General features: G+C 38.5%; 1 protein-coding gene across 1 annotated transcript in view; it reads right to left on the bottom strand.

The window, feature by feature from the left end:
* LOC140139786 (pre-mRNA-splicing factor ATP-dependent RNA helicase DHX16-like) overlaps positions 1-17,625 on the bottom strand; it is a 42,943-nt gene that overhangs the window by 23,303 nt on the left and 2,015 nt on the right. Inside the window, 9 exon segments of the mRNA XM_072161497.1 lie at positions 2,185-2,376; positions 2,911-3,000; positions 3,708-3,842; positions 6,704-6,827; positions 8,589-8,761; positions 9,436-9,461; positions 9,464-9,686; positions 10,286-10,426; positions 11,525-11,760. Of these exon segments, the coding sequence (XP_072017598.1) occupies positions 2,185-2,376; positions 2,911-3,000; positions 3,708-3,842; positions 6,704-6,827; positions 8,589-8,761; positions 9,436-9,461; positions 9,464-9,686; positions 10,286-10,426; positions 11,525-11,731 (1,311 nt within the window). The 5' untranslated portion in view covers positions 11,732-11,760.

Raw genomic sequence — 17,625 nt, 5'->3', positions numbered from 1 at the left:
ATATTATTCTCTATGCACAGCTGTTATATGTTCATTGTGTGCTAGTAACAATTTAGCATCAATATACACATTCCCTAACCTTTAATTTTTTTGGGTGTGACGCACACCTTTATCAAAAGCAGTCCTTAGATGTTTTTCGACGCTATGCTCGTGGGCAACACATACTTTAAAGAGCTCGTGTAAATTGCACCCTAATTCGGCGGATAGTTGTTGATTTTGTGCCAGAAGGTGGAAAGTCGTTATTAGTGGAGCATAGGGAACATTTTGAGTTTGTTTGTATGAATTATGAATCCTCTGGAAAAGGAGAGAAAGCGGCAAAAAATGTCATCATCTCCAATGAAGTTAGACGATGATAACCAAGATGGCGGATCGTCCCGTACATCAAGTACCAGCGGTGAGCATGACGATACAGGAGAAGAGATAATGACAATAGCGGAGATGGATTGCTTTCTACGGACCAAAAACTGAATATGATTTTGGCAAGCATGGATTTGAAAGTACCAGCGGTGAGCATGACGATACAGGAGAAGAGATAATGACAATAGCGGAGATCAAGTTGCTTTCTACGGACCAAAAACTGAATATGATTTTGGCAAGCATGGATTGAAATTAAGTGGAAGACTAGATAAGTTAGAGGAGAAAACTAAAGTGACGGAGGAACATGTTGTAGAAATACGGGAGGAAATGAAATGTAGAGGATCATGCCATTCGCCTGTGGCGAAATAACGTTATTTTCCACGGGATCCCTGAAGGAGCTGAGGGCACCAATGCTAGAAATTGTGTTAACTTTATACAATCGTTCATGAAAAACCATATGAAAATTGAAGGTGCAGAGACATGGGAAATTGAGCGTGCACACCGCTCACAGGTGGTTCACAGCAGGGCCGAACATGGCCCATATTTGTTAAATGAAAACCGCTCTTAAAGTACTGAGACAAGCGCCAGATAAGCTGAAAGATAATGAGTTCAAGTTTAGAGGCCAAAGCGCAAAAATATATGCGTCAGATGATGTGACTTATATAGTGAGGCAAGATCGCAAAAAACTTACGGAACTAAAAAAAGCATTCAAGACTAAATTCCCTCAACGCAAGGTATTTATTCCATACATTATGTGCCAGCTACACTTATCCGCGAAGACCCAAGCCACTATCTCTCAGAAATTTTGTCCAAGAACATATTTTTAACATACCTGAAGTTGATGGTGGGGCAAAACGTTGCAACACATTTTTTACGCTGACCCCCCTAAATTTAAAATTGATGCCACCGGAAAACGAAATGGAGTATGAAGCTCAAATTCTCAGGATTTTACTTTCTCATCAATATCTACCACCACACAGAAAAAGGAAAAAATTGAAGAGGTACTGCGGTGCACATCCCTGGAGTTGACATGGAATGGCTCTGCTTCAATCAGATATTGAGCTATCTGTGTTGTCTTCCCTGACCCTGTTTCTCCTTCTATGATAAGTATTTGGCGTTCCTCAAGGACATGCAGTAGGCCCTCTCTAAATGTCTAATGACATACACCCAACAACACACCCCTAATTTGTATCACTCACTGCTTCAATCAGATATTGAGCTATCTGTGTTGTCTTCCCTGACCCTGTTTCTCATTCTATGATAAGTATTTGGCGTTCCTCAAGGACATGCAGTAGGCCCTCTCTAAATGTATAATGACACACACCCAACAACACACCCCTAATTTGTATCACACACTGCTTCAATCAGATATTGAGCTATCTGTGTTGTCTTCCCTGACCCTGTTTCTCGTTCTATGATAAGTATTTGGCGTTCCTCAAGGACATGCAGTAGGCCCTCTCTAAATGTATAATGACATACACCCAACAACACACCCTTAATTTGTATCACTCACTGCTTCAATCAGATATTGAGCTATCTGTGTTGTCTTCCCTGACCCTGTTTCTCCTTCTATGATAAGTATTTGGCGTTCCTCAAGGACATGCAGTAGGCCCTCTCTAAATGTATAATGACATACACCCAACAACACACCCTTAATTTGTATCACTCACTGCTTCAATCAGATATTGAGCTATCTGCGTTGTCTTCCCTCACCCTGTTTCTCCTTCTATGATAAGTATTTGGCGTTCCTCAAGAACATGCAGTAGGCCCTCTCTAAATGTATAATGACATACACCCAACAGCACACCCCTAATTTGTATCACTCACTGCTTCAATCAGATATTGAGCTATCTGTGTTGTCTTCCCTGACCCTGTTTCTCCTTCTATGATAAGTATTTGGTGTTCCTCAATGGCTTGCAGTAGGTCCTCTCTGAATGGATAGATAGGAAGACTTCTCCTCGTCTCCTTGATGGACATTCTCTTCCTCTCTGCTTGTGAGATTTGTGGTGTGTCGTCATCCTGTAAAAATAAGCAGTCATAAGACTCAATATCTTAAAGGGGCATTAAAGTAACCATAAGATATTTTATTTAACTCCATCAGTTTCAGAGCGTACTTCATTGAAATCCCGGACTTTTATTGCAAGTACTTTATGTTATTGCAAACTGCAAAACTTATAAATCATTCATAACAGTTTACGTAATCAGAATTTGTCATTGGTTTGCCTTGTTTGTACAATTCTGGTTTACCCTGCGCACCCTGTGTTAGGGTTAGGTTTAGGGTTATGGTTAAGGATAGGGTTAAACTTGGTGCGCAGGCAGAGAACAGGAGTAGAATACTACCGGATAAAATGACCTCAATCCTGCTCCCTCCCATTCCACTGGTTTGATTCCTTCCCCCACCCCATCACATCATAAAACCACTTATCCTCTCTCTTACTCTCATCCTGCTATAGTCCCTTCTACCATTCCCACAGGAGTCCCTTGGGAATGGAAGTGACTTTTTCAATTGACAAATAAAAATACAAGCAAAAGGTAGCCAAAAACCTGACTTACATCATCTCCTCTGCCACTTCCAGGCATCTGCATAGCATTGACAAACTCTATCTCTCCCAGTTCGTCTACAACCAATTCATATTCTTTTTCCTGAAAATGGCAAAATAAAATAGCATTATTATCTCTTTTAAAGCATTTGGGCCAGACTCCTCCATTCAATATCACTACACCTCCACAATAGCGAGTCTGTTATCTTCCCAGCATTGAATAAAGCTGGTACCCATTTGTACATCTGGGTAGAGAGAGGCAATAGGGGTGAAGAGCCTTGCAAAACTGGTTTTGAGTAGTCTTAGATTGTTAAGACATCGTGCTAAAGGTCATGTTGCCAACTTACTTCAGTTGTTAGAAGATCATTTAGAGAAAGATGGAACATAACTTTGGACAGAGAGTATGATAGCAAAGGTTAATAGATGAGGCCATGTTCTACTGAACAAATTACAGTGATTTAAAGATCATTAAACAAATGGTGACAATTTTAAAATTCGAGTTACAATTGTCATACAAAGGCATTATAAAATGAAAACGGTCAGATATTGAGGTCAACAAAAGTGACAACGCATAGATTACAGAGGTACAGAAAGCACCAACACAAGCAAAGTCCATGTGCATTGTATGCCATGAGAATTTGTGAATATTCATGTGGGCTGATCGTTCAATTGTCCATGTTGTGAAGGACATCAGGAATGTCTGCTTTGAAAAATACACGGAGTGGGTGTAGCATCTTCGTCTCTCACACTTAACGATTGGCATGTCATTAACAGATGATGCTCGCCTTCGCCAAAACATCATCAACTTGCCTTGTGTTTCTTCTTAGCATCTCGTGCACCAAAGTGCATTGACCCCTGCCTGACATGCTCCTCCTCCCATCTTTTCTGCTCAGAGTTTGGTCCTAATTCCTCTTCTATTGGCTCCACATATTTGTCCGATGGTTTCTGTAAATTGGTCAAAGAAATAAAATACAAATCATCTTGACTTTATATTTAGGGATTCAATCAAGTTTCATCGTTGTTCATCACTGTTTAGCAACTATATATCCGCTTCGTCGGCATGGTTTACTTCGCGAAGTAAACCATGCAGACCTGCCGGACCCGAGTTGTTAAACGGTGATGAACAATGGTGATATATGATTGAATCCCTTTCAACAATGAAAACAAGCTAAACATTGTCTAATTCACGAATTATTTCAGGAGGAATATCCAGTTTAATCATGGCAACATCTTGCCATTCAACATTACAGGAAGATTGATGATTTTTTACAAAAGGTATAGGAACAGTTGTTGAAGTTTAGTCTGGAACCACCAGACTTCATCAGGCAACATCTATCTATCTACCTCTGTCACTAAAAATGGACCAAACTGCAAATGTCAAAAAGTTAGGCACTTTAGACCTAAGTTAATTAGGTATGCAGATCCATGTTTCTACTGTGAACAAATACCAAAATACTAGGTGATCTTAAAATTAAGCTGAGCAAAATGTAGCTGATGAGATTAATAAAAGATCAACTAAGCCTTGATCACCATTAATCAAAGCGCGCCCCACGATAGCTTTCTATAAGTTTCTCAAAAATAGAGAAACTCAAGTGTCTATTTTCCTATAATGGAATTAATGGCCATTTGGTTGGAATTTCTTCACAACCACCCATATTACAACCTCTGTACGCATTTTTTGCATAGCAAAAACATAGTTTCTTTTTACCTAAAACTTAGCAATGAATTTGCACGAAGGTAAAATATATAGCTATACCTATCTATTCGCTTAAAATATAGGCCTACCGATATCTGAACATTAGATTGCGTAACTCTATCACCCCCCTCACCAGCTGGTCAGTTCCCTGATGAAGTCTGGTGGTTCCAGACGCAACATCGCAAAGTTGCAAAAAGTAAGTTCCAGTACGGTATTTGATTTAATTCCAAAACTCTATTTAAAACTACTGAATGACTAAGGACATTCACTCAGTTGTTGAAGTTATACCTGCTTATGTACAACATTCATTTCTTCTTAGTATACCAATAAAAAATGTCACAGCTGACTCAAAACAAAATCAAAATCACTAATTTGCAAATAGCCAATCAAGAAAGAGACTCACTTATCTAGTTTGATACCAAATAAATATCGGCCATCTTGGACAAAAGTAGTATATTGATTAAAGACCTATTTAGCCATTTGCTCATTCGACAAATTGTAAAAATCATCAAACTCAGTTTTTGGTAACCATTGTTAGTACTAGTAGCATATATGTGCTAATATAGTCTGCTAGTGGTTAAGCTGAAAGCCATTTATTTAAGACAAAATTAGACATTTTACATGAAACTGTAATATCTACTTACGTAGAGAAATTAGTTACATGTATTTGAATAGGGTTTCAATTTCAATTAATGGGGCTATCAATACTGCTTTTTCTTTGTTTTTTGCCATTTTTTTTGTGCAAAAATACCTTGATGATTTTATATCCTTCACTTTTGAGATTATACACAATTTAATTGTTTTACACTTTCACTGTGATTATTGAATGAGCCTTGAAAAACAGATCAATAAATTACACAGGAAAATGTTTGAAGACACAGAGTAGGGACATCCACACATGGAAGTAGAGACACGTCTCACTTCCATGATTCACACAAACCATGCACAATTGAAGATCAAACACTGTACAGGCATAAGCCAATTCAGACACCAAAGATGATGCCTGTGCCCTGTGAGTCTGGAAAATATATGCATTATATAACACAACCTGGGCGGTTCCATTTACAATCCACATTCCCCCTGTGGATGATTTTGGTAATATCTTCCACAGGGGGTATGTTTTTCAAATGCAATTGGTCAGGGTTAATTATTTTGAAACCCATACTCCCACTGTATTATGGCTTTACCTATATCTTCCACAACTGGAGTGAGTATTTCAAACAGAAGTTACCCAACTGTCAATTCTATCTGAAACTCATACTCCCCCTGTGGAAGACTTTGGCTAAATCTTCCACAGGGGTAGTGTGGATTTTAAGTGGAATGGCCCATTGTGCCTGGCTGTATTCATACAATAGTAAAAATATATCATTTGGTCAATTTTTGACTGTTCCATATTTCACTTGGCAATCACCTTGTGAAATGTTAAAATCAAAATTTTACCTCATGATACATTTTTGTTATGAAAAAAAGTGCAGTCACTTATAGTGCACTATGCACAAGCCCAACGCCTAGACCTTGATCCACAAGCCTCAGCACACTTTACAGATGATCCCACATGCAGCACAGGCAGTCAATATCAGGGTTGTTTGATTAAAACCATGCCAATTTAATCGCGATTTAAATCACATGAAAAAATCATTGATTTGAATCAAGTTTTTCATTTTTTTACCATTTTTGATAAACTTAGTTAATGTCTTTCTTCAATTTTACTGTTTTACTTCATTTCTAATGCTTCTACAACTTTTGGATACAATTACAATACCTCTATGATGACATTTTAGCTATTGCTATAAATTCATATCCAAGGTGCAGAATTCAACAGGTTTTTTACCATGATTTTTGACAAATTTTTTCTTTGAAATTTTCACATGTAAACACATGTTTTGAATTTTTATAAATACTTGAAAGGATCGCGCATATGTCTAGCATTCCACTGGTCTTGTTGGAATTTATCATGGGGTATAGCAATTCTTGGAATTAAGGAAAAAAAATTGATTCTAATAAAAAAAAATCTGATTTAAATTAAAAAAATAATCCAAATTTTAATTTTTTTTAAATAAAAAAAAATCAACAACCCTGGTCAATATCGATCACCTTCATCCCCACTCACCTCGTCTTCCTTTGGTATATAATACCGGCCTTCTGTCTCAACTTCACCAGCCTTCTTGTGTCTCTTGGCTAAATCCAATACTGTCTTCTTGTAATCGAGATCCTTCTTCTCGCGTTTTGTTAGCCTGTGAAATAAAGTCAGGTCTTATTCTTAGTGTGTCATCATTCAAAGACCATTCCTTTTTCCACCTGTCCTTGAAAGATCTCCTTTCCTAACCTTAATGCTACTACTCCCCGTTCCAGAAAAGTACAGCACTATTTTTTTTGGATTCAAAAAATATTATCTTGTTTTGCCAAATGAAACATAGCTAAATCCTAATCCTTTAGTAAGTTCTAACTGGCAATGAAAGTCAAATTTTAATATTTTTGCAATTTGAGGGAAAATGGTCCAAAAACATGCAATTTTGCATGTTTTCTTACAATTGTAGTCACAAAATTGTAAGACTTGGTACAAGTCTAAGCATTCAAAATCTTGAGTATAGGGTAAGAGTTAGCTCATAATTTTTATATTATATGTTATTTTTGCTAATTGGTTATGAAAAAGATTGAAAAATGTGTTTTCCAAAAATTTGAATGCCTAATTTGAAATTAGTCTTTGTTCAAGTCTTTGGGCTTGATTGTCACAGAATACTAAAAAGGTTGAAAAACGCCCTAAAAATGCATGTTTTTGGACCTGATTCCAAAAATTGACCAAGTATTAAAATTTGACTTTCATTGCCAGTCAGGACAAACTAAAGGATTAGGATTTAGCTATGTTTCATTTGGCAAAACAGGATAATATTTTTTTAATCCAAAAAAAATTAGTGCTGTATTTTTCTGGAATGGGAAGTAGACCATACAAATCCATACAGCATAAAGCAACTGCAAGATCATGCATCACACATAATCTGATTGGGTAATCATGCTAAACTACATATAGGCATGACACTGTTGGCGGGCCACGGTCACACATGTGGCTGCTATACCCGTTCTGCTGGTTGGCAACCGAGGTCGGTAGGTCAAATCCCGGGCGGGGAAAACAACTTTTCTCTTTATCTTCTTCTTTCTTCCTTCCTTTCTTCTTTCCTTCTACTTGGGTAAAAAGCAAAGAGGGAGTTGGGGTTAAGGTCTGTTACTGTAAAGTCCCCTGATACCTCAATTTAACCACCCATCAATTTAAAGAACCAAAGTGCCTGATACATCACTTTCGTGAGAGGACTTTCTCATCAAGTTTTGCACTCGGGAGCAGTGGCAGCACCAGGAATTTTCCAGGGGCATGGGGGGTAAAGTGAATTTCGGAGGCAAAATCAACAAATTTTGCGTAAAATTAATGCCACAAAAAGTGGAAATTTACGTAATTTTAGGGTTTTTGTCTCAAAACTGGGGGGGGGGCAAGAAAAATATTTGTGTTTTCATATTTTATCCAGAAAAGCTGAGAAAAGTCGAGAATAGGCGAGGGAAAAGGCGAGGTAAATCAAGAGTTCTGGAACGGGGAGTAGAACTGCATTTGGACCTTCTGGGCAGACCATCTTCTAAAGTTAAAACTTAGTATCTGCTTTGTTAGCTACTTACAAGTACTGCATTGGGCTATTCCAGTTGAAATCCATACACCCCCTATGGAGGATGTGACCTTAATCTTACTCATAGGCAGTGTGAATTACAAATGGGGTTACCTGAATGGGTGACTCCATTTGAAACCTACACACCCTATGTGGGAGATTAAGGTCATGTCTTCCATAGGGGGTGTATGGGTTTCAACTGGAATAACCTATTTTGGAGCAGACGACACTGATTGGGTGGCTCCATTTGAAATCTACACCCCTTCTGTGGGAGATTAAAGTCATGTCTTCCACAGGGGGTGTATGGATTTCCACTGGAAGAGTGTTTGGAAAAGTTGGGCTACTTACTCTGCAGATGAAAACAAGTATTCATCATCTGCAATGTCAGCCTCGAGTTCTTCCAGTTTATCAACCTCTCGTTTCTTCAGGTACTCTCTGCGTGAACCTTTCCTCAGGTCTGGGATCATTTTTCTGCGGTCTTGTTCTGCCATTTCCAACCGCTTCCTGGCTTCTTCATATGCCTGCATGCAGGAAAGATCAGTTCTGAACTTATCAATGACTTGAAGCAAAAAAGGTCAACAGCATTTTTTGGGATTTTTTTTTTTTTTTCATATTATTATTGAATTTGACATTCTTTTAGCTAATGTACACATCAGTTAAGAGTTAATAACATGTTTTAATGGTAAAATGGCATGGGCATTCAACTGACATTGAACAAAATGTTTGGCGCACAAAGCTGATAAAAGCTTTCATATCACACAATCAGTATGAAGACGTGCAAACAATATTGTTTGGTTCCAATATTGTTTGGTGCACAAAAGTGTTTAAGGTCCATAAGCGTTGGCCTGGTCAACTGGCAGGTTTGTGCAGGAACTAAATACCAACAATTACTAAATGTTTATACTAGGATTTGGGCAGGTAACCTTGTCCTTACATATCACCATGTTCTTTTAGATGGTCAGGACCTTGGTGAGTTGGATACTTTTATTATCATGGATTATGTTATGCCATAAAATGCTGAGCTTCTGTAACACTTTATGTATAAATCCAGATGTGCTGTTAACCCTTTAAGTATATTTTAAGTACATTTTTGGCTCAAGTAATGCTTTTCGTCAAATTATTGACAAAAGGTATTGGATAGCTCTACATCACATTTCATCATTAAATAACATTCACAAGAGTTACTTTTACTAGCCTTTTTATTCCCTTTCTCCGTGACATTTTAGTTTTTTCCTTATCTCTGCCCTTCAACCGCTCAGCAAAAGCATCTCTCTCTTCCAGATCCTTCCTCCTCTCTTTCTCATCCTCCTCCTCCGATGCAGATGATGAAGATGATTCCTTTCTTCTGTTTCTTTTGCTGATGACTGGTTCTGGCTCGCTGTCACTACTTTCATCCCTCTTTTGTCGTATGTGTTTCCTTTTTGCACTTTTGTCTTTTTTACGATCCTGAAAATAAAATAATTAGCAACTTTTGGTGACTTGTGTCTTCTATTCAAAAGAGCACAACGCAGATATTACAAAACAAGCATGAAAATACAATGGGAAAGAACAGTAACATGGACTAAATAGAGCATGTAGTGTGATGGACCAGAGACTTGGCACATCGATGTGAGACTAGCGATGTCATACCTTCAAACAGAAGTCTTGATATTAATACGCTATTTTACTTAGGATATATTGCTGGTAGCAGCAGCATTTTTGTATAATTAGCATATTCATGTTTTATTGACAAAATTTGATTTGAGCTCGTGCATCGTCTGCGATGATTTTACGATTAAATGCGGATCAAATGTGTGATTATTATTGAAATGAGAGATTGAGAGTCAATATAAAAGGTAATAGTATCATTTAACATTTAAAGAATTAATTATCACGAAATTGAACAATTTGATGCTACAATATTGAAAAGATGACAGGAGTTATATAGAGTAAGTTTGCGGGTGCCTGCCATCACAGATATTGGAACTGACAGTAACTGTTGAAAACCCCAAATACAGCAAAAAGTTACATTTGTATGTAAATAGTTACATAATACCAAAGCTTACCTTTGATTTGGACACAGTTGGTAGTTCTTCTTCTTCTTCACCATCAGATACCAACTTATAACTTTGATATTGTTTCTCCCGTTCTATTGCCTCACGCTCCTTGGCACGGGCTGGTTTCTCACGCACCTGCTTCTTGGGAATCTGTCAACAAATAAATTAATCACACAATGGACTATCCCAACTTATAAATTTGATATTGTTTCTCCCGTTCTATTGCCTCACGCTCCTTGGCACGGGCTGGTTTCTCACGCACCTGCTTCTTGGGAATCTGTCAACAAATAAATTAATCACACAATGGACTATCCCATTTGAAACCTGCCATACCCCTGTGGAAGAGTTAAGAAACATATCCACAGAGGGAGTATATTTTCAAATGGAATTACCTACATTAATTGATCCAACTGGTTATCAATCAATCAATCAATCAATCAACATCAATTAATCAATCAATTAATATAGAGAGTTTAAATGGTGTATTCTATAGATTATTGCGATGTAAAATATCAACTCTAACCCTAACCCTACCCGTGGTTTTTGGCTATCGGAAGTGAAAGAAGGAGCGAAAAGGAGAGAAGATGAAGAAGAAAGTCACTTGGCACCCCGGATTGAACCTTGGACCCCTCGCATGCCACGCAGAAGATCCCCAGCATGTAGCTACACCGGTGTCGTTTGCCCGGCCTACCATTCCCTGGGTATATATGATTTGGTCTGATTGCGTCATCAAGTCCCGTGGAATGCATGCACGCAGAGTGGTTTTAATAGTGAGCTTTAGTGAGTCCTAGTTGGGTTAGGGTTAATAGTAAATTATTTAAACCTGAATTTTTTCTTGGAGTAAATTTGACACTGAATTCTTAAAATACAAACCCCAGGGGAACAACACTCTCATTATATACAGTGTGCCTGCCACTTCCTTCACTGCTTCCTTCTTTACAGACAAAATCAATCGCTGCAAATCTGTTCCTACAATGCTGACTGTTGGGACAGTTTTGATAGGGTTATGTAAATAAGCCCCCCACTCCCAACACATTTTGGCCAGCATTGTCGGCTGAAGTTTCGCGTAGTCCTTATAAATTATTACACAATGTGAGATACCAGAAAGCAACACACTGCAGGATTTTACTGGATTTATTGTTCTATTGTGTATGATTTGAGCTCTGACATATTGGAAAATGTTGCCAATTAAAATTCATGAAAGTATCAGTTCAAAATATACAATTTACAACACATAAACACACTCACTTTATGCATCAATTCATCTGCAAATCCACTGATGGCAGCGTTGATATCCACTGTCCCCGTCTTTTCAATCCTCTGCACCAGATCCGATCCACTGCTCGATTTGCCCGCCAAACCGATGATATATTCCGCGATGTATTTGTCACTGATCCCCAGGATATCATGGAGCTGATCTTGAACCCAAATCTCAACATCACGTGTGGTTGACATCTTGGTGAATTGATGCTGGTTTTAGGCTCCTAGACAGTAAACAGTACAGTGAAGGGAAAATTACTTTGGAGATGATGGTCACCTCCCCGTCCCAATGCAAAAGGTCCTGCGCCCAGTCCAACACTCATCAAGGCATTCTATGTACACACAAATTCAAACTAATAAAAACTGCTATAATTAGTCTTTTATATCTAGGTATGTGATCATGTGTAATAGTCAGCCACTTTCAGCATGGGGAAATTGCGCACAGGTCGCCATTTTAGAAATTCAAATTTGTGCCTATTTTTGCATTTTTCTTAAAAATTATAGCGCATTGGGGACAAGTAAAATATGTATATTATAGGGGCAAGGACTACAACTACTGCACTGTAAATTTTATTTCAGCACAGACAATGGTTGTGGAGTTACAGTCAAAATGAGGAAAACCAATATTTGATCAATAAATCAATAACTACTTGCTTTGAGTTGCTGAATTTTCAGTACAGTAGTTGTAGTCCTTGCCCCTATAATATATACATATACGTGTCACCAATGTGCTATAATTTTTGACAAAAACGCAAAAATAGGCATAAAATTGGCCAGGGGTGTAGTACCGGTACCCCCTTAACAGTAGTAAATTTTATGACAATGTTTTTGATAAATTTTTTTGAACTAGATTGAATAAGAAACAGTTCCTAAGCTTACAAGGTCAAGTCAAAAGGTTAAATTTCATCATAACCCGGAAGAGGTCAGATATTTGGCACACTTTGGCAAGTAAAAGACTTCAAGTGAGTGAGTTCCGGAAATCGAGTCCCGCCGAAGCCTATTACCGGGCAGGAAATTCCCTGCCGGTACCTGAAATTTAAAAAAATTAAATTTGTTAGCGTGATGCACGCTAAATCGCGGCGACACATACACATAACTCCTTGGAACTCACGGTCGGAGCTGTGAGTTTCAATTATTGGAACTAACGAAATGCCCTTTTAAGTAGCCCGAGGTACTCACACCTCCGTCACTACGATTTCCACTGTCTTTCCCCGTACAAAGGTCTGAGATGTCTACTTTAAACCTTTCCAGGGTACACATAAAATACCACTTTTTCTCATACATACCACTTCCAACCATTCCTCACGTGAAGATAAGACTTAATCAAAACATATTTGGTGCATGTTTGTAAATTTTGAGCACATTTGAGGATGTAAAATACCAGACCTGTGACTGTTATTGTCACTGTGTTTCAAATTTTTCCTATAAATAGATGTCGTCAGTGTGACGTCATCACCGCGACATGAGTTCAGGGTGCCCCGTTTCTACGTACGTACGGCATTCATGGCCCTATGGTGAGGAAGGAACAACTAGGGCCATGATGTTTCGGGCTACCTTTTTTTAAGATAGCGATATCACAGCACTATGCAACCAAGAAGTAACAAACCGTTCTGCATCACTAATTTGGCCCGAACCATAGAGGAAAGAGATAAACAGAGAAAGTACCACCAGTCAAAGTCCCTGTGTATTGTAGGTATGCTAGGTGAATTCAAATTTGCCATCAAACTGCATCATTTTATATATCAAATTAAAGCCCTTGAGTAAACAAAGCCAAAACTGAAAACCTTTTTTTCATAGCACTTTCTGTAGCAAAGTTACATCTTATCAAAGATTGACTTTCATCAAAAAGATTCAGCTTGCAAAATTCCCCAAAATGGCGTGTCTAGATCTTAGTCTCATTATGATAGCAGCTTTTTTTAATGGAACTGCTATCAAAATCCCTCTAAAATTCCATGTGCGATTGTCTTATCACCATAAACAAGAGCGATAACCGCACCATAGCTGAACCATGTGGCTTCGGCAGTATATTGTGGTAGGCCTATACCACTGTCATCATTGCATTTAAATTTCAGCTCAATTGAAGCATTTTGACAACTTGACATTTGACCCCTTTATTGCCCCTTAATGACCTTAAATGAATTTTAAAATATTTTAAACAGGTTTAGAATGTCATAAGGATCATTGCATATAAATTTCAGCTCGATTGGAGCATTTTGAAAAACTTGACCTTTGACCCCTTTATGACCCCTTAATGACCTTAAATGAATTTTAAAATATTTTTTAAATGTTTACAATGTCATAAGGATCATTGCATTTAAATTTCAGCTCAATTGGAGCATTTTGAAAACCTTGACCTTTCACCCCTTTATGACCCCTTAAAGACCTGAAATAAATGTTTAAATGTTTTAAACATGCTTAGAATGTCATAAGGATCAATGCATTTAAATTTGAGCTCAATCGGAGACATTTTCGGTTAAAATGACCTTTTTGACCCTGTGACCCCAGGATGACCTCTGACGTTTGGAAATATTGTTATTATATTCTTTATGTTTTCCTCTTTCATATGACACCACTCATGGGGTCATACCTTCGTAACATTTAGAGATATGTCCATTTCAGACCAAATGGTTAGTCAGTTAGTAAGCTAGTAAGTAAGTAAGTAAGCTAGTAAGTAAGTAAGCTAGTAAGCTAGTAAGTAAGTAAGCTAGTAACATTCACTTATATAGGCTGATACCATTTCATGGTTCAGCAAAAATCATATACTTAGTATTTGGGTCAAGTGAAGTATAGAAAACATATTTATGTAGGTTTCCTTGACCAGCCTGTTCTTTTAAATTTCTATGTAAAATATGTAAGCCCCCGTGGCTAAAGTCGGTGTTAAGCGATCAATCAAGAAGAAACACAACATGTACCAGAAATACAGAAAGACCCTGCAGTACAAAGACTACGCTGAGTACAGAAAGCAGAGCAACAAGACCAAAAAGAGAGTCAGAAGAGCACAGGTGGAGTATGAAAAGAAGATAATGAAGAATTTCAAAAAGAAACCCAAGGCTTTCTACAGCTACGTTAGAGCCAAGCAGAAGGATCGGTAATGATTAACAGCTGGTCTGGTGTATTTGAAGTTCATATTGAAGTTTGTAAGTTTGTGACTTCGTATGTTATGTGCAATAGATATTACAGGAAGCTTAAATTGGCACGCTGTTCTGCAATTTGTCTGTCGCTTACGAAAATGTATGGGAGTTCTGGATATGTCACACCTGAAGTGTGACATGACCTCGCTGGACATATGTTTACCCATGAACCTGATGGAGATGTGTCAACATTACCAGACAGATGCCCCGGCATTGAAAAATTATGTGGGGCGGCGTTTACTGTAGATGATGTTGAGAAGAAGTTGCACGCATTGAAGGAAGACAAATCACCTGGAATAGACCAAGTACATCCTTATGTCTTGAAAGAATGCAAGAGTGAGATGGCAGTACCCCTGTTCAAGATCTTCACAAAATCGCTGGAGGAGGGTAACATCCCAGATGACTGGAAGCAAGCAAGAGTGTCCCCAATATTTAAGAAGGGTCGAAGAGTCAGGCAGGTAATTACAGACCAGTCAGTCTTACCAGTGTACCCTGCAAGATCATGGAGTCACTACTGAGGGATGCTATACTCAAGCATGTAAACCAGAACAACCTTCTTTCAGAGGATCAACATGGTTTCACCAGTGGAAGATCATGCATGTCTAATTTACTCACCACCTTAGAAGATGTGACAGACAGCTTAGACGAAGGATTTGGAGTTGATGTTATGTATCTACCTTGATTACTCAATTTAAGCCTTTGACACAGTCCCTCATAAAAGGCTTTTGTCGAAGCTGAGAGCCTATGGTATCTCTGGCAAAATCCTTGAATGGATTGCATCTTTCCTACAAGACAGGAAACAACAAGTTGGAGTAAGGAAAGGCTTGTCAGAGTGGGCCGATGTCCTAAGCAGCGTACCGCAGGGCTCAGTATTGGGACCGATCCTTTTTTAGTCCTGTACGTCAATGATCTGCCAGAAGTGGTATCGTCCAAAACAAAGATGTTTGCTGATGACACAAAGCTTTACAACAGGGTCCAGAAGAACAGCTCTAAAGGAGGTGATGATATCCAGGAAGACCTAAACCATCTCAAAGATTGGTCTGATACGTGGCTCCTCCAGTTTAATGCCTCCAAATGCAAGTGCATGCACATGGGAATCAACAACAATGAGAGAAGCTATGTGCTAGGGGAAGAAGAAATCATGACAGCTAAAGAGGAGAAAGACCTAGGTGTATACATTACACTTTACAGACGATTGCACACCAAGTCTGCAATGCACAAAGGCAGCAAACAAAGCTATGACTAGCCTGAGGATTATTAAGAGAACTTTCAAACACATTGACAAGGAGAGCTTCCCTATCTTGTATAAGGCATACATGCGCCCACACGTAGAATACTGTGTGCAGGCATGGAACCCCTACCTGGTAAAAGACATCAAAGCCATTGAGAAGATCCAGAGAAGAGCTACCAACCTGGTTCCAAGCCTGAGGGAGAACTGAGAAGTGAGAAGCCCTACCAAGAAAGACTTGAAGAACTGAACCTGTATCCCTTGGAGATCAGGCGAATGAGAGGTGACTTGATCGAGGTCTTCAAAATTCTCAACGGCTTGGAAGATATCCACCCAGATCAGCTTTTCACCATGTCTCATAACACAGGCACCAGGGGTCACAAATTCAAACTCTTCAAAAGGCAGCTGAAGAAAGGTTTGAATTTGAGGAAGTTCTTCTTCTCCCAGCGAGTGGTAGATGTGTGGAATAACCTTCCTGAAGATGTTGTTGGAGTTAATACTACAAATCAGTTTAAAGGAAAGATTGATCAGCACTGGAAAGAAAATGGATATGGGGTACTAAAAGGCCTAAACCTATAATTAATCCCATCAATCCTGTAAGTGTAAGTGTATGTATTGAGTTCTAGGCGAATTTGGTTGACTAGCATACATGTACATGTTAAAGCCATATTATAATATTTGCTGAGGAAGACGCCCTCACTGAATTTTTAAAATTCCTTTTTTTACACAATTAAATTGTACTTTATTAAACCAATATACCCTGCAAAAATCAAGACTCTAAGTGCTGTAGTTTGGTCAAAATCCGTGATTTTGAATTAAAGGCTGATTCAGCGCTTTATTATTACGATGGAACTATTAGTCGAACGCATACACGATGTTCATAACACACAGTACGTCACGGCGTGCGGGACGGTGATATACACAACAAAGGTAGACATGTCCACATTGCTTATTATAGAGGGCGACATTCAATCCAAAAAGTTGTGTCCACACTCCACAGTAGCTCAGTCAATGGCTTAACTGTGTAATCCCCATAGGGAAATACAAAAATTTGAAATTTGGACACCAGAAACTTGACGACGTAGTCTAAAAAAATTCCTTTAAAAGGAATAGGGTGGGCAAATGAAAAATTGTCAAGAGAAATGAAAGAATGAGTAAGTCAAGTTCACAATTAAAAACAGGGAAAATATGACACAACATCGATTTCCAATAGGGGAATAACCATAGGCGTAGATCCGGGGGGGAGTGGGGGGGGAATACTCCCCAATATTTTGCCAGGGGATGCTCCATACAATCATCCCCCCCCCAATGTTGACGCCTGAAAATAGGTTTCTGACCAAATTAACCTCATATATGCCCATTTTAGCCCAAAAAATGCAAATTTTCACGCGCTTCGCGCGCATTTATTCCACTTTTGCACCATATTTCATCAGTTTAGCTTCAAAATAGCAAAATTTTTCAAGCGCGCCGCGCGCATTTGTACCATCAACTTATTCTGTCGCCAAAAGGTCCTGGATTCACTATTCTTCAAGACTTTTTTCAACACCAACCCCCCCAATGTCAAAAAGAAATCTACGCCACTGGGAATAACACAAAACGTATAAACAAAGTTAAAAGAGTTTTTAACTTTATACGTTTATATGTTTGTTATTCCCCATTGGAAGGTTGTGTCATATTTTCCCTGATTTTAATCTTATCTATTGCTTATCCTTTGTTCTCTGCTGGTCAGT

This window comes from Amphiura filiformis, chromosome 18, assembly GCF_039555335.1.
Source record: "Amphiura filiformis chromosome 18, Afil_fr2py, whole genome shotgun sequence".
Classification (NCBI taxonomy): Eukaryota; Metazoa; Echinodermata; class Ophiuroidea; order Amphilepidida; family Amphiuridae; genus Amphiura; species Amphiura filiformis.
This window is presented reverse-complemented; position numbering and strand designations above follow the sequence as displayed.